We start from the raw sequence: 25,992 nt of genomic DNA, 5'->3' as shown, positions 1-25,992 counted from the left end.
GGTCAATGGAGTCTTTCACACATGCTACACCTTCACTAGCTGGCACCTCCCAAGATCACAATGGAGTCTTTAATCATTCTCTACTTTCACTGACTGACACCTCCCAAGGTCGCAGTGAAGTTAATCATTTCTTTGACAACACTGGCTGGCACCTTCTAAGGTCGCAGCGGAATCGAGGATCACCTCAAAAGTGGCATCGAGTCTCAGCGTAACTGAGGATTATCGGGAGCAGTGAAGAATTCTAGTGCGATACACGTGGAGCTGTTAAACCCTTCGACCCTATTGGCTGGCACCGTGGCTACTACATGGTCGCAATAGAGTTGATAAAATCTCTCTTAAGAGGTCTTCACTGGCTGGCATATCCCAAGGTCGCAATAGAGTCAAACCCTCTTCTACGATACTGTGCAGGCGCCTCCCAAGTCCGCAATAGAGTTGATATGTTTTTTTAGGAGTTGTGTGTCTTTCCACCACAAGTCAAAGTTGATCATCGCTGGCTAGCTCTGCAAAGCGGATGCAACGAAAGGCTCCGGGGTGATACTCGACAGTTGTTTTATTCCTTCAAGTTCATGAGCACCAAGTCAAGCGCTGCTCGTCGCTCACAACACTCAACTTGGTGGGGGGGGGGGCATTTGTAGAATACTATTTTGTCACCAATACATACACATATATAACACAATAAATAAAAAGAGAAGAAAAGAAGAAAGTAGCCATGCCATCCCTCTCTCAGTCCAGGCTGGCCTCCACTTCTTTTCCTACCCTCTTTTCTTTTTCATGGTCCACGTCCTTTCCTCTAGGTTGCACCAAGCCTAGGTCAGGCCCCTTTTCTCGCTCTCCTTCTCTAGCCTGGGCTGACCCACCTTGCTTTCCTTCTCCTGGCCAAGCCGACCAAGGTGGAGCGCCCCCTCTCCTTTTCCTCTTCACCGGCCTAGCCGCCTCTTTCCTCTATCCCCTATTTCTTATCCACCCATCGTCTCTTGTTCTTCTTCTCCTGCGCCGCTCTCCCCAAGTGCGTAGCCTGCTCTCTCACGCGCTTGAGCCATTTTTCCCATCTCTATCGCTTCCCCCCAATTCAGAGCCACCCTCGATCCTTATCTCTTCGAGAGGGAGCCCTACCTATCGCCTATATAAAGGGCTCATGATCGATCTGGGAAGGGGGGGGGGCAGAGAGAGGGAAGGGCTGAGCCCCTACCCCCTCACCCCCGCCGCTGACATGGAGGAGGAGATCAAATCAATCTAAGAGTGGAACCCTTCCGCATGACATCGGCCTTGAGCCGTGTCGTCTCCCTGCGCCTCGTCGCATCTGCTGGTTGGTCGCCCTCTGTGCCGTGCCTCTATGCTACGCCACCTCATCTCCCTCTTCTCTCCTATAGGTGTGTTTGTGTTCCAGCCAGTCTTCATGCTGTGACTGTCGAGGTTCTCCGACCGACGCTTGCGCTGTGGCCGTGTGAGATGGTGTGTCTTAACCATGTCGGCGTTTGTGTTTTTCCTCGACACATGTCATCGTCGAGCCATGTGTCATCGAGAGTGCGTGCCTCTGTTCGTGCGGGCTACCGTTGTTCCTTTTCTTATCTGAGATGAGCTCCGACCATCCTTGTTGCCGCGACCGTCGAGATGTGCCTTGTTTTGGTGGCCACGGATTCTATTGATCTGAGATGAGCTTCGGCCGCCTGTGTGCCGCGATTGTCGAGATATGTTTCAATTTTGTTTTGAGTTGTTTTGCTTCGGCCGGCCTTTGTGTCGTGATGCCGTTGAAATGTTAAGCTCCAATCTGTTGTGTGTCGTGACCATTGAGATATGTTTGATTTTTGTTTCAGGTTGTTTTGCTCCAGCCGGCCTTTGTGCCATGATGCTATCGAGATATTTTGTGCTGATCAGCTTCATGTCGTGGCAGTGAGATATGTGCCCCCCAGATTGGAGTCAGAGTGTCTTCGGTTCACCGACTGGGTGTCTGAGCGCCACCATATGTACCTTGATCCATTGGTTTATCACTTTGTGCTCTGCCGTATGTGCCGGCGTAAAGTTTCACCATGATGCATCTATTCTTTGTCATCGCTGGGCTGGCTAGCATGTTTGCTGCCACCATCGCACATGTTGTCGTGTACCGTCGTTGAGATATTTAGGCTCACGTGCATGTTTTGCTAGCCATGTACTCCCTCCATTATGCTGTTGTCGGTGACATAGGAACCAGGGGTCCCCGAGTCCAGAGGCCAGGACAGCAGAATGCTACATGGCGTCTTCCCTCGAGGACTATTTCCCCGAGGACCCGAGAAGGCAGTTCCGGGAGAGGGCGCTCGGGGCAATGAATTAGTGGTCCCCGAGTACCCGAATTCCCCGAGGACCCAAGAAGGTAATTCCGGGAGAAGGCGCTCGGGGCCATGAACAGTGGTCCCCGAGCACACAAGTTCCCCGAGGACCCGAGAAGGCAGTTCCGGGATAGGGCACTCGGGGCCATGAACAGTGATCCCCGAGCACCCGAGTTCCCCGAGGATCCGAGAAGACACAGTTCCGAGAGCGGGCGCTCGGGGCCATGAACAGTGGTCCCCGAGTACCCAAATTCCCCAAGGACCAAGAAAAGACATATCTGGGAGAGGGCGCTCGGGGCTATGAACAGTAGTCCTCGAGCACCCAGAGTTCCCCGAGGACCTGAAAAGCCCCTTACCGGTGGACCCCATAAGGGCTCAGCGGTGAAGTGTAAATTGGTAAGAGGCCCGATGCTGCATTTAAAAGGGAGCGTGGCCTGTCACTTCCAACCACTCCCCCCACGCCTGTTGTCAGTCCCTGTCACCGCCCGTCAGGGAGGCGTGGGGGCATTTAATGCGACAGGTCCCATCGGACGTCATCCGACGCGACTTGGATATATCGTCGCTGGGCTCGAGGCTTATCGCCTGCCCCCCTGCTGTGTTAGTCCCGCTCTGACAGAGCGGGCATGCGGGGTGGTTCGGCAGCTGCCCGGTGGGCCCCCCTCCTGCAAACGGCTAAAGCCGCGTGTGATGGGCGACAAGACCGGCCGGGGACGCACTTTTTAACCCCCAGTAACATCAAACTGCAGCCCTATGATGATTATTTTTCATTTATGGCTCATGGGGACTCGTGCCCTCCTTTCTGGGCACACCAAGCTGCCCCAACGGGATATAAAAAGGGGAGCACACCCCGGAGAAGGAGAGGCCCCCGGACGATAGACAAGCTAACGAAGTTAAGACACACGAAGCTCGAAGCAAGATCGAAGCTCTAGACTTAGACAAAAATCTTTGTAACATAAGAGATCCAGACAAAGGCATTTCCAGAGTATTTATAGTATACACACAGGAGTAGGGTATTACACTCCGTGCGGCCCGAACCTGTCTAAAATCCCTCGAGTGTTTACTCCACTAGCATCCGATCATCCGTCCCGCCTGCATCCCACATACTCTCATTTAATTCACGTACAAGGTAGATTCAGAATCATCCCCCCGGCCGAATCTCAAAGGGGGTCCATCAGGATCCCCGCTTGAGGAGTTCATCCTCCGACAGCTGCCGGCTAGATGTGTTTGTTGGTGTGGTCGTGCCGCTGTGTGGATCTATCCAGTCTGGGTTGAGCTGATGATGCTTGTTGGTTGTGTCCTCCTTTTTTTCTGTTGCCAACCAGGTTTGCTTAGTGGCTTGGTGATACCTGTTGCCGGCCAAGGTTGTTATCTTCCTTGGTGATTCCTTTTATCAGTTGAGAATGGTGTTAATTTCCTGTCATTTTACAGCTTTGTGTTGATGCAGGGTTGTTTTGCTTGATCCTACCCGAACAATGATGCTATTGTTGCCTTTTCTGCCAGTGGTTTGTTGATGATGATATGATTGTCCTGTCACTTGATGTATTTGGGGCGCTTGGTTTATCCTGATGATAGCATTGCTTTGTTGATTGAGAAGCAGTGAAGCAGTGATGGTGATGCCATTCAGTCAATGATGTAGTAGGGCCCTTGTGGTTTTGTTGCTTCAGATCACGGCCGTTGATAGACAATAGGAGAACTTGATGATGCTATTGTGGCTCTGTTGCTATGAGCCCTTCTATCGCTCAGTTAATCATCTTGCTTGTGTGGCCTTCACTGCCTTCGTGGATCGTCACGTTTGTGGCCTACTGTGATCGCCCTGGCCTTGGTCGCTATTGCCTGTGTGGCTTTCGCCTTCATAGCATGTTGCCTATTGCCTTCGGATTTGGCCGATGAGGATGAGTACGAGGCCCAACGAGAGAGCTAGTGAGATAGGCATGGCGCTGGGCTACTAGTCGTGGCCTCACTGTCGCACCGGTTGTAGCTATACGTTGTGTCGTGCTCCTAGCTCATCTCGATTACACACTATTCTGAGGTTGTTTAGCCGATGATGACTCAAGATACGTAAACAGTCCATAAAGCTTATGCTAGACTATTGTCCCGTCTTCTGCTTTTATTTCTAATACTATAACTGTGCTATGTATGTGTTGCTTGGGACTATAGCCTTGCAAACTCGGAGACGACATGAATCTGATGACTATTCAGTGTAGCTTAATCAGAGGTAGCCCGGAAGATAGGCGTAATTAACCAAAGGCTTCACAAGGCCTCGGGAACCAAAATGAAGCGATCGCCAGAAGCTTTAGTCAGATAGTGTGTGCGTATGTGTGGAGTTTGCATTGTATTTGAGAAACTGTACTTTATGATTTCGATAATAAAGGAATAAAGTTCAATGTTTCTGCTACATTGTGACTTCTATTTCTTTTGTATACTTTACGTATACTGGCACGCCCACAATTGTTACATTCAGAGTTATACGATACACAAATTATATGGCTAGAGTTCTATATTCAAGTGCAGTTGGTTTACTTACTTATGTCATGGTCTGCTCTTGTGCTGATTTATCTCATGAACTGAGTGTTATTAGTAGATTCATGGCTAATCCTGACAAAGAGTATTAGAAAGTTATTCGGTGGATTTTCAGATATTACGTGATACTTCTAATACTTGTTTGCAGTTTAAAAAAATCTAGAGATGGACTTATTGGTTATGTTGACTCAGATTATGCTGATAATTTAGACAAGAGGAGGTCTCTCACAGGTTATGTTTTCACCATTAGTGGTTGTGTTGTTAGTTGGAAAATATGTTTGCAGGTTACTGTTGCTTTATCAACTACTGAAGCTGAATATATGGTTATTTCTTAAGAATGCAAAGAAGTTGTTTGGTTGAGAGGTTTGTACACTGAGCTTTGGAGATTATTCTTGTATTAATATTTTCTGTGATAGTTAGGATGCCTTACAAAGGATAAGATGTTTCATGAAAGAACAAAGCATATTGATGTGAGATATCATTTTATTTGAGATGTCATTGCTCAATGTGATATTAAAATATGCAAGATAAACACTTATGATAATCCTGCTAATATGATAATAAAGCCAGTTTCTGCTACTAAATTTGAGCCATGCTCAAGTTTAGTTAATGTTACAATTTAAGTTCTATAAACTTTTGGCGTTGTTGATATTTATTATTGAAGGAAGTTTATTGATGATTCTTCATTTGTTACCGGATAGAGTTCGTCTTAAGGTAGAGTTTGTTGAATCGTGATCCAAATTCTTGTTGGACCATACAAGGATGTCTTTGATCCACGTTCTGGAACAGTCCGTATTAGACTCGAGTCGCATGTGGTCCACTCATATAAATATATTTTGTAAGCTACAAAGAGAGTTTAGACGCTCACTGTAATCCTTTGTATTTTACACATTCCTAATATAGTGAAGATCGTCGATTGACACATGTGATTTTTTCCCGCAAGTGTTTTTTATGTAAAAATCGTATCTCATGTTCGATCCTATCGTGCTTGATTTCTAACAATATAATCCAAAAATATTACACTCTGAACTCCGAGTAGTACGTCTCTCTGACTTGACTATATAAGGAGGGGAAATGGTACATCCAGAAGGGAAAATCAATTGGGGCAAGAGAGGAAGACAAGCCAAAAGCCAAACGAACAATACGAAACAAACATAGTCAGGTATAAGAAAAAATGATCTATTGAGATGTATAACAGATTCGAGACACTATTAGATTTATCCAACAATAACTTTAAGGTTTAGAATATGAGAGAACTCGTTAAGATCTTTAGGACTAAGATCTTGACACACCTCATTATAATTTACTTTCCCATTAATCAAGACAAAACATAACATAGAACTATTATCTTAAGAGAGACATGAAACTATGTAAAATCTTGTGTCATCCTTTTCACTACACACAATTAATAATTAAATATTTCTACTTTAAAAAAGTATTTAAATAATCAACTTTAACAATCGTCAGCATACATACATCAAGGTCATGTCGGTTTCTTTTGCTTTATGTGTAAAAAAAATGTATGGCAATATCTGTTTGTGTCGTATCCATATATACGAAAAAGGCCATGCCAATATTTTTTTGAAACGCAGCCATACGTAGTTAGGGTGAGGCCTAATTGGGGTACAGGGGCAAAAACGTCAAAGCACACAATATTTTAGGCCATAATAAAATAAAACATAAAAATAAGAGGACAGTAGCATAGCACGAAGACATACATAATTTAGAGCAATATTTAATGGATTCCACTGTTTGGAGTAACACAGTATCTAGCATGAGTGGAATAGGACATACAGGCAATGGCCAATGTCACCTGGCACTCGGCGCTCGGCAGTGGATAGAGCCGATGTCACCTCCTGCTATGAGCATGCAGCCATTTATATTTGTCGTCAACGCACCCTGAAGCTGGGTAGTGGGAAACAACAAATGCAGTACAGTGTTATAGGTGCGGGAAGTGAAAAACAACAAATGCAGCACAGTGTTATAGGTGCGGTTTTGTCGAGCCAGCAGATTTCGTTGTCTGCAATATTAAGGGTCAGTTTATTATATTATGGATTTTAAAAACAGTATTTGAATTTTGAATTATAGAAAGCCAAGTGTCTAAAAGTTGAAGGTTATTTAACAACCTAGATTTTAGTGAGTTATATTGTTATTTGTGTATATCAAAAATCTAAAATAGCCTTATCAACTCTGTTTACTGTTTTGTGATATGTTTCTCATTCGATATAAATACTTATAATTAAATTGTAAAAAATATATAATCATATAAACTTTATTTTTTTATCCATATCAATATCCTCCTGCAAATAATGTACTCTGCCTTACGGTGTCACTTTGTCAATCATCAGGCTTTGCGTATCGAGGTCTACTCTGCCTCATTGGCATCAGATGAGAGAACTGGCAATTTCTCATGCATCTCAAGTGAACATGTCCACTCCAACCAATCGGGACTGCAAAGCCACCGCTACTCCAAAAGAGACAAGTCCAAATTTTAGTTATTGGCAACAATCAGTGTTGTTCAATTGATAGAGCATGCGCGCGGCCTGGTTGATGGCGAGCTTGGCCATCTCGTCGGCGTACTGGATGAAGGCGTAGTCGACGCCGTCCTCGGCGCTGATGCAGACAAACTTCCCGACACCGACCTTCTTGTGGACGACTTACTCCACGGGCTCGGGCTCCAGCTCCCGCGGGTCCACCCGGTAACCCCACCGAGCTCCCCGCCGCCATCCCCTTCCTCTTCGCTCCGCAGCCACCCTCGTCGTCCTCTTCGCAGTCACTCTCCCCTTCCTTGTGGAGCTGGCAGAGGCCCAGCCGCTGCTGCTTGCAAATCATGCAAAGGTAGGCCTCAGCTTGCGCGGGGTCAACGGGGTCAGGGGAGGACGATGGTGCGAGGAACGTGACGTTTTAAGATGGAGTTAAATTAGAACACTTTAAAATTAATAATTTTAAAAAATTTATAAGATAAATTTATTTTAATTTTTATCTAATTATGATATAAGTTTATCTAGTGTGTACTCTATCGTTAAGAGAATCATAACCTACTCTAGCAAGATAAATTACAAATATATAAATACGAAAACGTAAATAATGTAAAAAGATAAACTCGACACAAGTGAATTTTATCCTGTGATATCGGTAACACACAAGCCACCTCTATTCCATGTTAAAGCTCCACAAAGTATATACTCCCGGTCACCAAGTCTCTTCCAATCACAGCTCTTGAGCTACCAAGTCACTAAAACAAGACCTTAAACACGATATGCTACTAAGCAATCAAGACGAGGTCTCATCACTAACATGTTTTCAGTCATTTGTACGTTGTTTTTACTTCAGAGCTTTAGTCACAAAGACAAGGACATCCACGTACCTGTATAATTTTTTTGTCATCGCTCCATATCAAGTTGGAGGGTCAATAAATTACCAACGAGTTACCAAGACTCTAAGGCGTCGATGTATCTCTCGGTACACAGTTGAATTACTCTTTCATCCACTCTCTAAATTACAGCACATAGCAATACTTCTCTCTAGGCCTATAAGCAGTAATCACTCTCTAATCTTGTGTTTAATCACCTTAAATGATCATTTTTAGCACTTTGATAGCTTGAATGTCTTCCTGAGTGTATATGAGCTTCTCTAGACTCTAGCACCTTTAAATGACTGAGTGGAGGATATTTATAGCTACAGCCCTGCAGACTAGTTGTTGCACTAACAGCTTAAATTCTCTGTATACGCCAGATATTCTGGTGTAGATAGATTATACTCACCGGAATTTCTGCTGTGTACACCTTCTAAAAACTAGCCGTTAGAACTCCACTCAAAACCAATGTAAACATCGGATGCTCCAGCGTGTTCACCAGTTCTATCGTCGGACCTTCCAATGTGTTCAACTGAACCATCCCACGCCTTCCTCAATGCAAAATAATCTAGCATTGCTTTGCTTCATCGCCAGACCATCCGACATGTTAAACTACACCAAACCAGGTTTTGACATCTTCTCTACAACAAATGCTCCGATGTATACTCCGGTGTGCACACTTCAATCGTCGAATCTTTCGGCGTGTAGTCCTTTGGTCTTCCCACTGTTAGAATGCTCTCTACAACAATTGTTACGACGTATACTCCCGCATGCATATTACTGATCAGCGGACCTTCCAGTGTGTACCATCCTTGAGCTTCAACTCAGAAATGCTATAGTGTTCATATCTCCACATCATCGTATCATCCGGTGTGTAAAAACACCTGGCAAGAAAACACTCCGATGTTCATAACTCCTCTGCGTCGGACCTTCCGGTGTAGTTATTTTTCCTGAGACTTCTCTAATTCAACCAAACTTTGTCTCGGCTATATTGACTTCTTCATGTATTATATCAATGAGACTTACTAATATATATTCTTGACAAACATATTAGTCACAATGATTATATTATAATTAATCATCAAAATCATAATCATGACCTAATAAGGTCATTTTCGCTACAGAGGGGTTGCAGGCGGCGACGGACTAAGGTACGGAGGCTGTAGTTGAGCTGTGTGATGTTGTCAAGGACAACGGTGGCCGACGCTGTGAGACAGAGGCGAGGAAGCAGGATGCTGACTAGGGTCAGTGGGTGGAGGCGGAAGAGGTGGGGGTGAGGAGCCGCCTACGTCAAGGCACGTGAGTTGGGGTGGCCGGGCGCCGGGCGCGGAGGCTAGTGGAGGGCGGATGGGTTAGGTGTTGGGGTAATTCAATAGAAATGGTGGATAATAACATCCGAATCTCGTAGGGGAGCATGTGGCGTCGACAGGCTGTAGCCTGTGGAATGCTGCTGCACAGCGGCCGTACAGCTCAGGAATCAAGAGGGGCTGCTGCCAGCATTCATGTGTAATCACCATCGGATGGCTCCTTCCAATCCATAGTTAAACTACTACTCTCATGGATAATGTTTACCACTGTTTCATTCAATATAATCTAAATTATGTATAACTTCTTGATGAACATATCTCATGGTTTGAACCTAAGAACATTAATATTATCAATTATCAACTTTAGACAAAATTAAAAATTATTTGCTAATTTAAATGTACATTTCAAAATACCTAATTCACCCTGTAGTCTCAAAGTTCGTACGTAGCCTTAACACTTAGCCAATAAAAATTATGTGTGTGGTTCAGCTAAAAGATATTCTGAACTATACATACAACAAATTTGGTAAGGTTTAGACCACAAATGACAGTTCTTTTTGGCTCCCCAAGTCACCTAAGTATTACTGTTACAGAATAAATTGTAACAGATACCAACATTCGAAATTGAATAATTCAAATTCTACGATCTATTGGATGTGCATATTTGTAAATAGGAACTGTACATGTTGCATTAAGTGCTGAAAAAATTTGGAGAAAAATCGAACACAATTGCTAATTATTTAGAGGGCGTTTACAAGTCTAAATAGTATGAAATGATAAAAATACATATAAATAGAATATTATAAAGGAACTTACTTTTTCAACAAGTAACTTAGGGTTGAAAATAATTTTAGAAATTATTATAACACATAAGAGGAATATTAGTGAATTTTATCTGATTTTTGAGAATTTATTTGAGGCCTTAAAAATTGATAGAAGTTCTAAAAGTAGTCTTTTTTGGATTTTTTTTATTTTGAAACTTACAAGGGTTATTGAGGTGAATACTTCTAAAATGGATTCATCATGAATTATAGGAACTATAAAAAAAAGTTTCGTGAATTTTGGAGTACGGCAACTCCAATGTACAAATAGAGAAAGAATGAAGGAGAAAAATTAAAATCTTGTCTGGTACTGTTCATCCGACACTCAGTCATGCCAGCTTATTTGGTGTGACTCAGGCTTCCACGTTGGCTCCATGTATAAAGACGCTGGAGCAAACGCTAGCATGGCTAAATTAGTCACGCTATACAAATTAGCGGGACCAAGTTAGAAAGTCACGCCAAGAAATTTGACGTGATAAAAGGGGCTACTTCCTGTAAATTAAGTTCCCCTCATGCTATTAATAAAATATTAGTTTTAAAAGAGCTAAAATAAAAAAATCGCAAGAAAACACTCTGACGTTCATAACTCCTCTGCGTCGGATCTTCTGGTGTAGTTATTTTTCTTGGGACTTCTCTAATTCAACCAAACTTTATCTCGACTATAGTAGCTTCTTTATGTATTACATCTATGAGACCTACTAACATATATTCTTGACAAACATATTAGTACCAATGATTATATTATTATTAATCACAAAATCATAATCATGGCCTAATAAGTTCATTTTCGCTACAGAAGGGCTGCAGGCGGCGACGGACTACGGTACGGAGACGGTAGTTGAGCTGTGTGATGTTGTCGGGGCGACGGTGGTCGACGCCGTGAGACGGAGGCGAGGAAGCAAGATCCGACTAGGGTAAGTGGGTGGAGGCGGAAGAGGTGGGGGTGGGGGGCCGCCTGTGTCAAGGCACGTGAGTTGGGGTGGCCATGAGCGCTGGGCATGGAGGCTAGTGGAGGGTGGGTGGGTTGGGTGTTGGAGTTAATTCGATGGTAATGGTGGGTAATAACATTCGAACCTTGATGGTTATTTTGATCTTTTTATAAATCAAAAGCTATGGAAAACTCTTTTAAACTAGATTATGGGATTTTAACCATCTAAAGGACTTAGATTGTAAAAGCTGGGGCAAAAAGCTAATTGTTTGTTTTTAATTTTTATAAAAAATTCTTTCCACGATCTAAAATGAAAATAAACAAACAGATTCTAAGGAACGAGTCAGTGTTTGACCCCAAAAACATGGAATGCACGATGAACTCCAGCTGCCCTCGTGCTCAATATAAAAATGCATCAACAGTAGCGTTGGGGCAGCGTGTTGGCGCCGACATCGATGCGTCGCTTCTTTATATAGGGCACGCAGCAAAGATGCCGTGTTCCTAAATCAGAACACCAAAATCTTGTAGCCAAGGAGGCAAATCAGAACCACCAGGGCGCCACCACCATAGGCATGCAGTCGCGGCCGCACGTCCTCCTCGTGTCGTTCCCTCTTCAGGGCCACGTCAACCCGCTCCTTCGCCTCGGCGGACGCCTCGCGGCCAAGGGCCTCCTCGTCACCTTCACCACGTTCCGCCACGGCGGCCTCCGCGCCCTGCGCGACGACGGCGCCTGCGTTGACTTCGGGCTCGGCCGCCTCCGGTTCGAGTATCTTCGCGACGGGACGCGCTGCCCGGACGACCCGTGCTACCTGGACCCCAGCGACATGCTACGGCACGTCGTGGACGTGGGGCCCTCGGCGCTCGATGGCCTCATCCGGCTCCAGGCCGACGCCGGGCGGCCCGTGGCGTGCGTCGTGAACAACCCCTTCGTGCCATGGGCGCTCGACGTGGCCGGGGGGATGGGCATCCCGTGCGCGATGCTTTGGATTCAGTCGTGCGCCGTGTTGTCGCTGTACTATCACTTCTACAGCTTCCCCGAGGCCTTCCCGTCTGAGGCCGAGCCCGACATGCCGGTTGCGCTGCCCGGCCTGCCAACGGTGGCCGCGGAAGAGCTGCCACTCATGGTTCGTCCCGAGTACGCGGGGACCTTGTGGGGCGAAGTGCTCAGGGCGCAGCTCGGAGAGATCAAGAAAACGGTGTCTTGGGTGCTGGTCAACACATTCGACGGGCTCGAGCGCTCGGCCATTGAGGCGCTTCGCGCCCACGTGCCGGTTACGCTCGTTGGTCCGCTCTTGGAGCATGACCATGAGGGCAACGACGAGCTTGCCGTGGCAGCTGACAAGGGCAGCATGGCGTGGCTCGACGCGCAGCCGCCCCGTTCCGTGGTGTACGTGGCGTTCGGCAGCCTCGTGAACATCGGCCGAGGCGAGATGTTGGCTGTAGCAGAGGGTCTGCTCGGCACCGGCAGGGCTTTCCTCTGGGTGGTGCGCGACGACAGCCGCGAGCTCCTTCCGGAAGACGTCCTCGCGGCCTGCAGCGACAAGGGCAAAATCGTGGCGTGGTGCCCGCAGGGGCGCCTGCTCGGCCACGGCGCCGTCGGATGCTTCGTGACGCACTGCGGTTGGAACTCGATCACCGAGGCGCTCGCCGCGGGCGTGCCGGTGGTTGGGTACCCGTGGTGGTCCGACCAGTTTACCAACGCCAAGCTCTTGGTGGACGAGTACAAGGTCGGCGTCCGGCTGCCCGCGCCAGTGACGCAGGACGCCCTCCGTGCGTGCGTTGACGAGGTGATGAGCGGGCCGGATGCAGCAGCGTTCCGGATGAGAGCGGCAAAGTGGAAGGAGGAAGCGACAGCAGCCGTCGCCGATGGCGGGTCCTCAGACCGGAACCTCCAGGCTTTTGTTGAAGATATACGACGGTCCAGACTCCAGCGGATCTGAAGTTAGCACGATTGACTCGATCGCCTCCAGAGTTCGATCTCGCTTGGGACGTCCTGTAACTTTTACCGGCGGTCACTCTCTGAGCGCTGTTAGATTGCGTGCACGAAAGTTGGGATGACGTGGTCGAAACATACCTGCTCACGAAAAATATTGAATCCACGATTTGTATGTGCGTACGTGTGCACATTGATTATTTCTGTGTTGGGCGCTTGAGCGGGCGAGGCCTTACTTCTTGCACACCACTCCAACGCCGTCGAGGCCGGTGGAGCACTTGACGGCGCTGGCCAGCTCATCCGAGGCAACGGCGAGCACATCGGCATTGCTGCCGTGCCCGAACCGCGCAACGGAGCAGTCAGTGGCGAACAGGCCGGACGAGGTGAAGTCTCTCTTTCCTCCCATGACGGGCATCTTCGCCGTCACGTCGAGCCGGCTGACGTAGCTGCTCCTGTATGTCTGCCCCAGCACGCCGTGCACATCGTCGGTGAGGGAGTAGAACTTGAACGCCAGGTCCAAATGCGCAAGGCAGTCGCCCGCGCTGAGCCCGTAGTTGTGGATCTTCGAATCCTCTTTGGTGATCGGCACCACGTTCGCCGTGATCTTGAACATCCCGGCGAGCTCCACGACGATGCCGTTGGCGGCCTTGGTCCGAGTCACCGACAGGGACTGCTGGGAGGTCGCCTCCCATCTGGCATTCGTGACGCTGCACCAGCACGGGCTCGCCGTCGAAGATGACCGCGAGACGGTCCGCTTCGTCGTCCCACACGGCAGTCTTGCGCGCCCCGACGTAGAGGCGATGGTCCGAGAACTGCACGGCGATGGCCTGCACCCAGGTCGGGTCCCTCTTGAGGCCCGGGACGTGGCTGCCAATGAGAGCAGGCAGAAATCGCGGTCCCTGCGGCCGTGGAAGTAGAACGGTGTTGCCGTCGCCGCCGATGAAGCGCGGGTCGTGACACACCGCGCCTGGCACGTTGCAATCTTTCACGCACAGCGTAATCCGAGTGCGCACCACATTAGCAACTGTGCATGTGTGGCGTACTTCTTCCACCGTGGAAGTTCCACGTACACGTCAATGAAACACTATCTTGTGCTTGTTGCGCATGCACTTACCGCAGATGGGTTTGCAGGTGGCGCAGTCCATGTGGCACGACTACGGGCACCTCTGGAGACGAGAAGACGGGCGGAGGCAGTGATGGTGGGGGCAGCGGTGGCGGTGGCGACCAGATGACGAGCGGAGGAGGGGACATAGGCAATGGTGGCGGTGGAGATGAGATGACGGGTGGAGACAGGTATGAAGCAATCGGTGGCGGGGGAGATGGCACATGTAGTGGTGGTGGTGGCGGAGAATAGTACCGTGGCGGCGGGGACTTCTCCTCCTCCTCTTTCTTTCCGTTTCTCTTTTTCCTTCTCCTTATTGTCGACAGCTAGCGCCGTTGGGGCCAGGAGTGCGAGGCCCAGGAGGAGCAAGAGCCCATTTCGCCACCGCCATTGCTGTATTGCTTGCTGGTTGGTGTGCTTTGCTTTGCTGTATGGCATGCCTATTTACAGGGGGGTCTATCGGATTGCATGCCGGAGCTTGGACGCGCGCTCTGTGTGCTCACTGCTCTCGCATGTCCTGTTGGAAAAAGAGTTCGAACGGGGTAAGCATGTTCCCGGCGCCGGCAGGAATGGAATTAAAGACAGCTTTGCTTGGCTGCAAGATTAACCCGTTCTAATTACCATACTGATCCCACTGTCTTATGGATGGTACATATGATGATATGAATTACGTTGAGCGCTACAAATTTATCCAACCTGGATCCTCCAACTTCCGCATCTATAAGATGGGTCATAGTTGTGAGCTTTGATTCTTGTAGACAAACCAAACAGCTGCGGAAGTTGTCAAGGGCTCCGTCACTAACTAAACTAGATAAATTGACATGACAAACACACACAAACACCTGAAGCATATGCGCGAGAGCTTAGATTGCCTTAGCCTGAAGCTCACTGACCACCAGGGTAATCTCGGTGCCGCTGAGATTAACCTCCATGGTGACTCCCTTACCATAAATGGCATGCAATGTGGTGACATCAGTCGGCTCAAGCGGCTTCTTGATCTTCTGTTCATATGCCTTGAAGAGGCCCTGGTTGAAATCTTTTTTTGTAGGAGATGAGGCCAAAGGATTTGGAGATACTTGCTAGCGAACGATCAGCGATACATACAGGATTTAGCCGTGCGGCCAGCCGTGCACTAGACCAATCTGTGAGCTTGACCCCAAAGGAAGAGTCTTGGAGCGGTGGCGTGTTAGGGCCGTAGCATGCCAACCATGAAGGATCGAGGCCAGGCACAGAGTGGCACAGGAGCGAGTGAAGTTTGCAGCCTCGGCCTCCTCCATATTAGGCACATGGTTGGGCCAAGAGAAGTTTGGAGCCCCTCTCTAGGATTAGTAAGGGTCCTACATCTTGTCCATTACGACGAGCAGCATATGGAGTAGTTCCTTAAGAGTTCACAGATGAAGAGCTTCTTAGGCATAACCACAGGATGCAACACAACCTATAAGGCTGATAGGAGGGTTGAACTGGGGACCGAAAACTCCAAGGCATCCTACTTGGCCGACGAAGGCGGTGGGGATGGCATCAGGTTGTCGTCGTTGTCACCCCAATCGAGGGTGTAAAGGGGTTGAGGGCTCGGAGGAGTGGTGGGGAGCTGGTTCATTTTGATGGTTGCCACGACCGCGGTGGCAGGGGCAGGAAGCTTTGAGCGCCGGCGCCGGATGGCGACCGACGATGGCTGGGTGGCGGCCACAACAGATTATAGCGCGCTCTTGGGGTGCTTGCTTGGTGACATTAGTTGGCCTGAACAAACTCCTGATGAACTCCCTTGTACTCCACACGCGATCCAGGGAACTGTAGTAACGAAAGTTGTTTTTGGTACACTCCAACTCCAATTCAAACCTACAAGTTTTTCTAAACGAAAGTTAAACTTTAATGATCCGATTGACTCGGATTCAGTGTAATGCACGGTTAAATTTTACCTAATGCCAAGTTAAATGTATAAATCCGTGGAGTTAAATCGATAGATTTATCGATCTCAAAGTACTTAAGAGAGCAATCCCATTCCTTCAAACACCATTTCGGGTCGTCGACTAGAGGCATATTCGTTTTATGCTACAAGTACCGATTAGTAGGTGTGTAATCGGATTAGATACGAATGGATATAGCTTATTTTATATTATATATTATATTTTTTTTTGTCAGAATCGGATATGGATAATACTGAATAATTATTTCTTCGTCTTGTATTATATTTTATATTTTTTTCTTAGAGTCGTAGTCGGAGCGGATAGTGGCACACGTTTTTGGTTAGACGAATTCATTTGCATCCTCCTATAACATATTAAACAGTATATGAATGCAATCAAAGTGAGCACAGAGAGAGTGATCGTTAAAATGTGAAAACAAGATCATTCAATATTATATGTATACGAATATGTCGCAATCTACTTATATATTATTATACTTTTAGTAAAATCAAAATAGTTTTTCTCAAAACACCTAATATTCAGATATTTTAGACGGATACCAGTCATTCTATATCTAATCCTTTTTTTTTCTTAGATTCGCAATCAGACACGAATAGTATCAAATATCTATTATTACATCTCATATTTACTTCTAAATCTTCGTTCGAGTGGGTAGACGAAAAATATCGGTCTCATTTTTACCACTACCAAATAGCCAGCTCAAAATTTAGCGAGGCTAAAATCTAGTCAATGAAATTTCATGCAAGAACATAAGCCCAAATTTTAGCTAGCTAAAGTCAGGGTGACTGTATTAGCTGTCAGTCGTTGGATGGAACGGCGGCATCAGGTCGACTACATATGATGTGACGTTAGGAGGCTGAAGTAATATAGTGTTTGGTTAGGTGAACGAAATTAAATAGGATATAATAGTTTTGGATGAGATGATTATGAATGAGATAGTGTTGTATGAGGTGATATAAGTAGATTGTTTAGTTAGATATATATTATGATATAAGAATGTGTTTGGTTGGTTGTGTGGAATGAAATAATTTGGTATAAGATTCTGTTGGATTGTTTGAATGAGTTAGATGCTGAATGAGTTGTATAGTATAATAAAAATGCATAGAAATGAAGTATTGTAAAGGGATTCACCTTTTCACCATATAACCTAAGATTAAAAATAATTTTAAAAATTAATCCATCATGTGAGAAGAATATTTATGATTTTTCAGTTTTTTAGAATTTATTTGAGGTCTTAATAATTGTTAGAGTTATAAAAGTAGATTTTTTTTAAAATTTTCGTTTCAATTCTACAGTCTTTTTTAAAATCTAATTAAAATAGATTATGTAATATGTAAAAAAAAATTCTATAATTTTTGAATAATAAAATACTACCGTTTAAAAATTGGAGCGTAAAAAAAAGAGTACGGTTCATGCACGAACTCGTCCGGAACGGATCCTGATTTGGTCGATTTAAGTGTACCGATTATGTTTAGCATTTATATGAAATCTTATTCTAAATCATAGCTGATTCAACCAACTAAAACGTACGAGGCCTCGTCTCCCACAATCTCATCCAGGATCAGGCCTCACTCCCAACCAAACACTGAGTATCCGATCCGAAGAAAACAGGTGCTTCCCGTTTCGCACCAGTTGACCTGCGAAAAGCGTAGCGTAGCACCGAACCCAACAACAGAAACCCGCCAGAATCCTCAAGTCAACCCATCTCATCCACTGCCGGTGGGCCAGAAATTGACACCATATCCTTCAGGACCCACCTCTCAGTGAGCAATTGTCACCGAAGCCGCGGTGCGCGTCCTACCCGAGCCTCCGTTCCACAGCAAGCATGAGCCGAACCAATCAGAACGCACCCCAGGAAATTGCATAATTGCGCCGAAAAAAGCAGACGTAATTACGCAGAAGCTTTTCCTAAACAGGCGAAAAAATATTATAAGACTATCTTAATCATATTCTCTTCATTTAGTTCACTTCTCAATTTCTCTCTCAGTTCTTATTTCTTTATTTTCTCTCATATCTAATATTTTAAAAAAACAAAAAAAATTCCTGAAAAGATTTTAAACTCTGACAGAAAACGGTCGGAATAGTCTAAAACACAGGCTGCTAATCCCACCACTAGAAGGACCCACCCACGGAGTTGGAGGGAAACGTATCACCGGATCCCGCACCAGCCCGCCCCCGCAGGAGAGATCCGAGCCCGCCGCGATCCATGGCGGCCACGGCGGCGCGCGTCCTCGTCGCCCTCGCCGTCGTCGCCGCCTCCCTCGACGCGGCTCCCGCTCTCCGGTCGCTCGGCGTCCGCGACGGGGCGGGGGCTGCCGGCGGCGGCGACGCCGACGCCGACGCCGCCGTCGACCTCAACGCCACCAACTTCGGCGCCTTCCTCAAGGCCTCCCCGGAGTCGTTTGCGGTCGTCGAGTTCTTCGCCCACTGGTCGGCTTCTCGTCTCCGACTCGATTGATTCGTGCTTTTCTTTTTGTTGCTTCGATGCGGCTGGGTTCGTTCCGACTCGATCGGCGCGTTAGTTCTCGATCGCGAAAGGGGTGATAATTGGGACAATCTGATGTTTTAGTAACTTATCATCGATCTATGACTGGTGATCGAAATGATTAGTTCGTCTCGTCTGTGGGCAACAGCTGAATAAGATAGATGCACAAATTTTTGTGGTTTTTTCAAGTATGATAGGATTGTTTTGGTGGTGTAAGACCTCCCGGGTGGAATGGATGCGTGTGGTTCACGCCGAGTAGTACTTCACTTGTACCTTCGAGATGTAATGTTAGAGTGAGTGCAAGTGCAGATATGAAGTCAAAAGAGCGAAACGTACGTAATACTCCCTCCAGTCCGAAACAAATACTGTTTTGGACATTGACACTGTCCTCAAAATACAATTTTGACTATTATTTTTTGTTATAATATATTGATAAAACATAGCAAAAGTATATTATTATAAAAGTACTTTTCGAGACAAATCTACCTTTATCATTTTCAAGTATCCAAACTCAATACATAAAAAATAATTTGTAGTCAAAGTTTAAAACAATTGATTGCACGCAACCCATTTATTTTAGACTAGAGGGAGTATATTTGTACGATCAGCTGTTGAAGGTTGGGAGATACTGTAAGGTTTAACTTCTGCACGCTGCCAATTCCTCAATTATCGCAGTAATTACTTCTGGTTCTGGCATATAAGTAACTTTGTCGAGTCTGGGTGTTTACAAAACACAGTACTAGAACTACATATTCAATTGCATGTCGGGTGAAAAGCAATTTCTTCACAGTATTAATATGATAATTTAGTGTACTTTGTGAGTTCCTTGTATTGGGCTGTAAATCTATAGCAGAGGTTATGCCGTGCTGTTTAAGTCTTACTTCATTATTATTGTTCTTTCTGAAGTTATACTTCACTGGATGTTACTGTTAAATTGCTACATAGGCAGCATGATGATTTGATTTGCTCATAGGAACTCACAATAATGCGTACCAAACATTTGAATATCTGCAACTTATGTTATGCCTCACTCCAAAATCCATGCTCCAGATATGACCTGCGGAGCTGCTTTGGAGTTTGAAGTTCTTGGGAGTAATGATGCATTTAATGGTTATGTATCAATAGTTAGAAGACATTACTTGTAGATATGGACTGTAGTGATGTCTATTGTAAGTCCACACACTATTCCATAAGATTACTTGATTGTCATAATATCTAGTACCCCTTATCTTGAGATTTTTCACTCACTGAATTTTTTTTCTGATCAACTAAAATTCCGCTTGCCATATTTAAACTATTTTTCCCTATTGAAGAAGAGTGGACCAACATCATTGTAGTTTTCCGACTGACTGTGGACTGCAGTGTGTTGCTTACTCCTATTTCCTGCTTATGTCGTTTCATTTTGTCTTGTTTAATTGCTACTAACTGAAATGCCTGCCATGTCTGCTCAGGTGTCCAGCTTGCAGAAACTACAAGGTATGCAACATTTTGCAGTAGATTATACTATGATCTGAAATGAAACTCTTGCTGATCTTGATTTCTTCCTTACATGCAGCCTCACTATGAGAAGGTTGCAAAACTTTTCAATGCTCCAGATGCTGCACATCCAGGGATTATAGTGATGGCAAGGGTTGATTGCGCATCAAAGGTACACTAACTCCAGTGAAGGGTGATGCTTTTTATCTATTTCCTCAATCTAAACAACTTTAAAAGGTACGACTACAAAGCCTTAGAATTATTAGTGAATAATTCAACCTTTTATTTTCCTACTTATTGAAGCTTGAAATATAGAAAGATTCTCTGTTGTGGAGCATTACTAGCTCATAATTTGATTTAGTTTAGTTTCAGTATTCTGTCAGAAGACCACTAAGCTGGTGAATAATGCTAACCTGTTAATACTTAATGTAGTGTTGTGCATTGGCAAGCAGTAATGCCCTATTTCTTTTGAATGTTTGACAGCACAGGTGAACACGGATCTTTGCAGTAGATTCTCTGTTGACCATTATCCTTTCCTATTATGGGGTCCGCCGACAAAATTTGCTTCTGCTCAGTGGAAACCAAAGCAAGATAACAGTGAAATAGAATTAATTGATGATGGAAGAACATCAGAGCGTTTACTTGAGTGGATAAATAAGAAGATGGGAAGGCAAGTTCTTGTTCTGGCTGTTGCTGCTTTAGCTAAAAGTTCAATTGATATAGAATCAGCATCTGTTTGTAGTGAACACCTGTTCGTACCTTTCTCTTTACTACATGTTTTCATTCTTAAGTGTGTTGATGGGTTGGTTTTGGCTTAATCTGTTATATCACTTAAATGGTTTTAGTATTTGGTTTGATGTAACCATCATATGTGCGCTTTATTTTTATTGATACAACCATATTTATGTTTTGCAGCTCTTTCAGTTTGGATGACAAAAAATATGAGAATGAAAATATGCTCCCCAAAAATGCTTCAGATCTTGGACAGGTGCAGTTGTATACTAATTTGTAATTTGTTGAATCAATGCATGAGATCTAATTTATACACAGTGCTTCATTCCTTATTAAACTGTAATTTACTAATCTAAACTATTCTATTAGATTGTTCGAGCAATTTACGATGTTGAGGAAGCAACAGCTCATGCAATACAGATAATTTTGGATCATAAGGTTCGAGTTGAATGACAATGACCAAAACTCATGATTGATGTGCTATTTGGTCCCCATTTTCTGACTATTGATAATGTTACCTGCATACTTTAGATGATTAAACCACAGACTCGCAACTCACTTGTTAGGATTTTACAAATTTTGGTGGCTCATCATCCATCCAAGAGGTATGGGTTTATTTTTTGAAATGATAGCGGTGCAGATGCATAACTATGTTGTATTATGAATTATTTGGTTTGTTGCTTAGGTGTCGGAGGGGATCTGCTGATCTACTTATTAACTTCGATGATCATTGGCCTACAAACCTCTCATTAAGTTCGCAAGAGAGTTCTAGATTGTTGGAAAGTGTTGGAGCAGAGAACCACTGGATCTGTGGAAAGGAGGTGCCACGCGGATATTGGGTACGCCTTCTTATGCTAGCTTGTGAATCCTGAGTCTGCTGGTAATGATATAAATTTTTTCAATCAACATACTTCATTCGAACCCTTTTTTAATTATTTTTGTCTACAAGTATTTTTATTAAATGTTCAATTAAATCTGGTGTCTGAAATATACTATTAGGAGCACTCACATAATTTACTTGCAGCAGTTGCTATATTCAGGGCCAGGGGGGCTGTTTGGTTTGTGACTCTTGTAAGCCATGCCAAAGTTTGGCATTACCAAAACGTGGGCAATGCCAAAATACGGGCGAAAAAATGTTATTTGGATTGCAGCCTTGCCAATTCACGGGCAATGCCAAAACGCAGACGAAAAAAATGTTGTTTGGATTTCAGCCTTGCCAATTCTTGCCATAGTTGTCAGCCTGACATGTGGGACCCATGTGCCATTGATTTTTTTTTTCGACGAAACATACCCAAGTGAGATCTTATTTTGTAGATTTAATTATAAGGACTATAACGGTGCAGACGGATCGTAATTTGGATATACTATTTAGTAGATATAGCAATTTGAAATGTGTTAATCTATGGGTTTGGGAATCCATGAAGCACTGAGCTGCTGCCAGGTAGCTTTGGCCTCCATCGTCTGCTGCCATGTAGCCAAATTTTTGTTGGCATGCCAAAATTGGCAAAGAACCAAAAGACAACCAGGTCTCGTGGGCATGCCAATATTTGGTAAGGTATTCATTGGCAGCAACCCAAACACGCCTTAGATTTTTTAGTACTGAGTAACTCTAGTTTCATGACACACAAATTCTGAGCATGTAGCATAGCCTACTCTAGACATGTGACCCATCTTATAGAGCCTATTTTCATAGCCCATATTTGTTTTACTTCAAGGATCTTGTACTGTACAAGGAATATATATCTGCCTTCCGATCTTTATTTAGTTTGAGTTTACCTTCCTTATATCTGTGTAACAATGTTGCAGATGTTCTGCCGAGGAAGTAAAAATGAAACAAGAGGATTTAGGTAATGTCTGCTCTCCAGATATGGTATTGAACGTTTTCCATGGGTGCAAAAATTGTTTATTATTCATGGGACTCTTTCTAATACTTTGTTGACAAACTTAATATCACATGATTAGTTTTTTTGGCTGTATCAGCTGTGGTCTATGGGTCTTGCTGCATTCACTAACTGTCCGAATTGGGGATGGAGAAAGCCAATCAACATTTACATCAATATGTGATTTCATACACAATTTCTTCATCTGTGAAGAATGCCGCAGGCACTTCTATGAAATGTGTTCAAGGTTTGCAAAACCCACTTTGGTTATATTGCCACTAAAAATAATATCTACTTCGTGCCTAATTATTACCTTTACCTGTAGTGTATCAGTTCCCTTCAAGTCTTCACGTGACCTCGTCCTCTGGCTATGGAGCACACATAACAAAGTTGACGAGAGGTTGATGAAAGAAGAGAAGGAATTAGGAACTGGTGATCCATCATTTCCTAAGGTTATCTGGCCTCCAAAGCAGCTCTGCCCATCGTGCTACCGTTCTTCAAGTAGGACTGCTGATGGAGCCGTGCAGGTTGACTGGAATGAGGATGAAGTATTTCATTTCTTGGTTAACTACTATGGGAAGATGCTTGTATCATCCTACAAGGAGACCTACATGGAGTCTCTTCTTAAAGAGAAGAAGCAAGTAGGCTCAATTTCTGATGATTCTTCGGCATCCAGTGCTGCAACAGTCCCAATTGGAGCTGCCCTGGGTGTTGCCGTTGCTAGCTGTACATTTGGGGCACTGGCTTGCTTCTGGAGGACGCAGCAGAAGAACAGAAAGTATTACCATTTACGTTCTTTAAAGAAAATATGACTAGAAACATTTTAGGTTTGTAGGATACCATTGTTATTTTGTGCTGCGTGGATTCTATCATAGAGAAGTAATTAGGTTCCTTTTTTGGTTTCATCTGTTGATTTTACAGGCAAAGAAAGAACTGGAACTGAAAATAGTGCATCACATGCGCACCCTACACTGCATGTCTGCATCAGAGGGGGCCTCCGTGAATGTATATTTTCTGGATGGATTATGTTGGCAAGTACCCGAAAGAGTGGAAAAGGCAAATGCTTATCAGATGAAAAAACATACAGTTGTACGAAGATTTTACTGGTGCCTACTCACGTGATTATTTGCGCAACGGCGTGAGCTTTGTTGCACCAGGTCATAGCTTGAACGTGTAACCTCTGTTCTTACCATTTAGTTTTGTGTGGGTATGGATGGAATTTTACCAATTTAATGAGTGAAAATTAAATTAAAATTTTGGTTGTGCATCTCTTGTACTGAACTGAAAGCCTCTTGTGCACAGCTAGAGCTCTGTTGTTATGCGTGTAATTGGTTTTAGCTTTTTGAAACTAGTCATAGATTTAACTTTAACCACATAAAAACGGTATGAGCAAATTTATCTCAAAAAACACTTTATCTAATTTTTATAGAGTTACAAATTTAAAATAGATATCGTTGACCAAACTTGTGCCCCCTCTTTTGGAGACCATGTTATTAATATAAGGGCAATATTAGCGTCTGGACGTCTGATCTAGGCGCTATAGTTGGACGCTTTGCTGCTATTCAATTCCAGATGATCAACAACTTGCTACCGTTGGATTTGCAAATGAAAAATCCCACCAAAAAAAAGTACTTTGTTGCTCACAACACCACCGCACTATGTGACTCTGATTTTTGCAACTCTGCTCACTTATCATACGTGAACGATGAGCTCAATTCACAGAGCATCTCAACAGAAGAAATCGAACATTTCCCATAGCCAAAAATAGATAAATTCGAGATTTTGATCAATATGTAATGACGTGCTCAACAAAAATTACATAAATCACAAACAAACATTATGATTGGGTAATCAAAATCTTGAAGATCTCACTGCAGCGTTCAGAAGGAACGTAAGCAACATTTGCAAAAGTAGAATGCAACACTGAAGCCCAAAAAAATTTAAAAAAACTTGATCTTTTAATGTAACAAATCAAAACTAACATTTGCAACATCTAAAATTGCCTACCACAACTAGAATGACGTAATGCAACATGTCTTAAAAATTTCTTTTAAATAATCAACAAAGAACAGCTGCAACATCTAAAAGTGCTTATCACAATAACTTGATTGACCTAATACAACTAGTGTAACAAATCGATATCACTACTACAACAAGCAATAAATATTTGAAACTAGAGATGAGTGACAGACGTGAAAAGTAGGAGTCTAAATTGAGCGGATGAATATTTTGTGCTAGGCTAGTTTTTCTACTGTTGTGACTATTGAAACGTCCGGCAGTCGTGTTTGCCTCGGATGTACGAGATGAAGCATTATCGTTAATATAATATAAAACTGTACTTATACGTGTCACTCAATCCATGTTAATATCCGCCTTCCTCTTGCTGCTTGATCCACCATGTCAACCATGAATCCATGATCGCCCCCCGGCTTCCCCACCTCCCGTCCGCCCACCTCCTCGTGCTGTTCGATGTGTCAGGAGAGTCTACCAAGACACCACTCTTCGGCCTGCCATCTTGAACAGCCTCATCAGTCATCACACGCGGCTATTGTGGAAGAAGAAACAACAGAGGCCTCATCAATGGCAGACTGAAGAGTCGACTAAGTGAGCAAGCGGCCCGCCATTACCGCGAAATGGCCCGCCATCCCTGGAAGCCCGCACACTGTCTGAACATGTTGAGGCTCCTAGTGATTTTTCTTCATTTGAAGCAAAAGGAACATTGGAAAGACTCATTAACCTCAATCGGAAAATCGGCAAAAATATATCTAAGCCACGAGCTTTTGCACGATACGTGTCATATGTATGGTTACTCTAAAGCTAGCTCTTTCCATTCTCAACAGATAGAGGAGGAGAAAAGCAGAGGTTAGGAAAGATCAAGAGGGAAAGGTGCAGCAAGCTAAAGCAGAAGGCTTGCAACGAGGGATTTGAATATCTGAAACACTGAGAGAATGGTACAGAGAAGCAATAGATGGAGTAGGTGCCCTTGTTATTATTGGTCTTTGCTTGCTTCTGAAACATCTTACTCTGACATAATTGTTTTTTAGTGCATACAGAGAACAAGGCATCAGCGAAATTCGACAGCAAACAAAAATGTTACTTATTGACTCAAGAAAGCAATTCTTTTCCACTAAAACTCAAGCAAGTAGTATCATTACCACCAAACTTTAATTTGATAAAAGAAAATGTAACTTATAAATATGAAATTTATTTATTTTAGTCAAGTAT

The 25,992-nt window shown here is 44.3% G+C and overlaps 2 protein-coding genes and 2 pseudogenes across 3 annotated transcripts; 2 read left to right on the top strand and 2 right to left on the bottom strand.

The window, feature by feature from the left end:
- Window positions 1–7,318: 7,318 nt before the first annotated feature.
- Window positions 7,319–9,695, bottom strand: LOC133928188 (ATP-dependent DNA helicase At3g02060, chloroplastic-like; annotated as a pseudogene).
- A 1,985-nt stretch (window positions 9,696–11,680) lies between these two features.
- Window positions 11,681–13,305, top strand: LOC133929902 (gallate 1-beta-glucosyltransferase 84A24-like). The gene has a single exon (XM_062376658.1). The coding sequence runs from the start codon at window positions 11,807–11,809 to the stop codon at window positions 13,172–13,174; it is 1,368 nt and encodes a 455-aa protein (XP_062232642.1). The 5' UTR covers window positions 11,681–11,806; the 3' UTR covers window positions 13,175–13,305.
- Window positions 13,306–13,392: 87 nt separating this feature from the next.
- Window positions 13,393–15,201, bottom strand: LOC133928187 (uncharacterized; annotated as a pseudogene).
- Window positions 15,202–18,304: 3,103 nt separating this feature from the next.
- On the top strand, window positions 18,305–24,034 carry LOC133929363 (sulfhydryl oxidase 1-like). 2 transcript variants are annotated; one of them, XM_062376090.1, is made up of 12 exons: window positions 18,305–18,624; window positions 20,131–20,155; window positions 20,235–20,327; window positions 20,644–20,825; window positions 21,071–21,143; window positions 21,257–21,325; window positions 21,419–21,492; window positions 21,573–21,726; window positions 22,694–22,734; window positions 22,868–23,014; window positions 23,093–23,545; window positions 23,689–24,034. In XM_062376090.1, the coding sequence occupies exons 1-12, from the start codon at window positions 18,401–18,403 to the stop codon at window positions 23,708–23,710; spliced, it is 1,557 nt and encodes a 518-aa protein (XP_062232074.1). In that variant the 5' UTR covers window positions 18,305–18,400; the 3' UTR covers window positions 23,711–24,034. The 2 variants fall into 2 exon arrangements, with proteins under 2 accessions (XP_062232074.1, XP_062232072.1); XM_062376088.1 differs by having other exon boundaries at window positions 23,093–23,594.
- Window positions 24,035–25,992: the final 1,958 nt, after the last annotated feature.

This window comes from Phragmites australis, chromosome 9 (genome assembly GCF_958298935.1).
Source record: "Phragmites australis chromosome 9, lpPhrAust1.1, whole genome shotgun sequence".
Taxonomy (NCBI): domain Eukaryota; kingdom Viridiplantae; phylum Streptophyta; class Magnoliopsida; order Poales; family Poaceae; genus Phragmites; species Phragmites australis.
This window is presented reverse-complemented; position numbering and strand designations above follow the sequence as displayed.

Bases quoted from the DNA above. Each gene is read 5' to 3' on its own strand.
- LOC133929902 (XM_062376658.1), top strand. From the start codon at position 11,807: ATGCAGTCGCGGCCGCACGTCCTCCTCGTGTCGTTCCCTCTTCAGGGC.
- LOC133929363 (XM_062376088.1), top strand. From the start codon at position 18,401: ATGGCGGCCACGGCGGCGCGCGTCCTCGTCGCCCTCGCCGTCGTCGCC. The intron at 20,156-20,234 runs GTATGCAACATT...CCTTACATGCAG, and splicing joins CAGCTTGCAGAAACTACAAG to CCTCACTATGAGAAGGTTGC. The intron at 21,493-21,572 runs GTATGGGTTTAT...TTTGTTGCTTAG, and splicing joins GCTCATCATCCATCCAAGAG to GTGTCGGAGGGGATCTGCTG.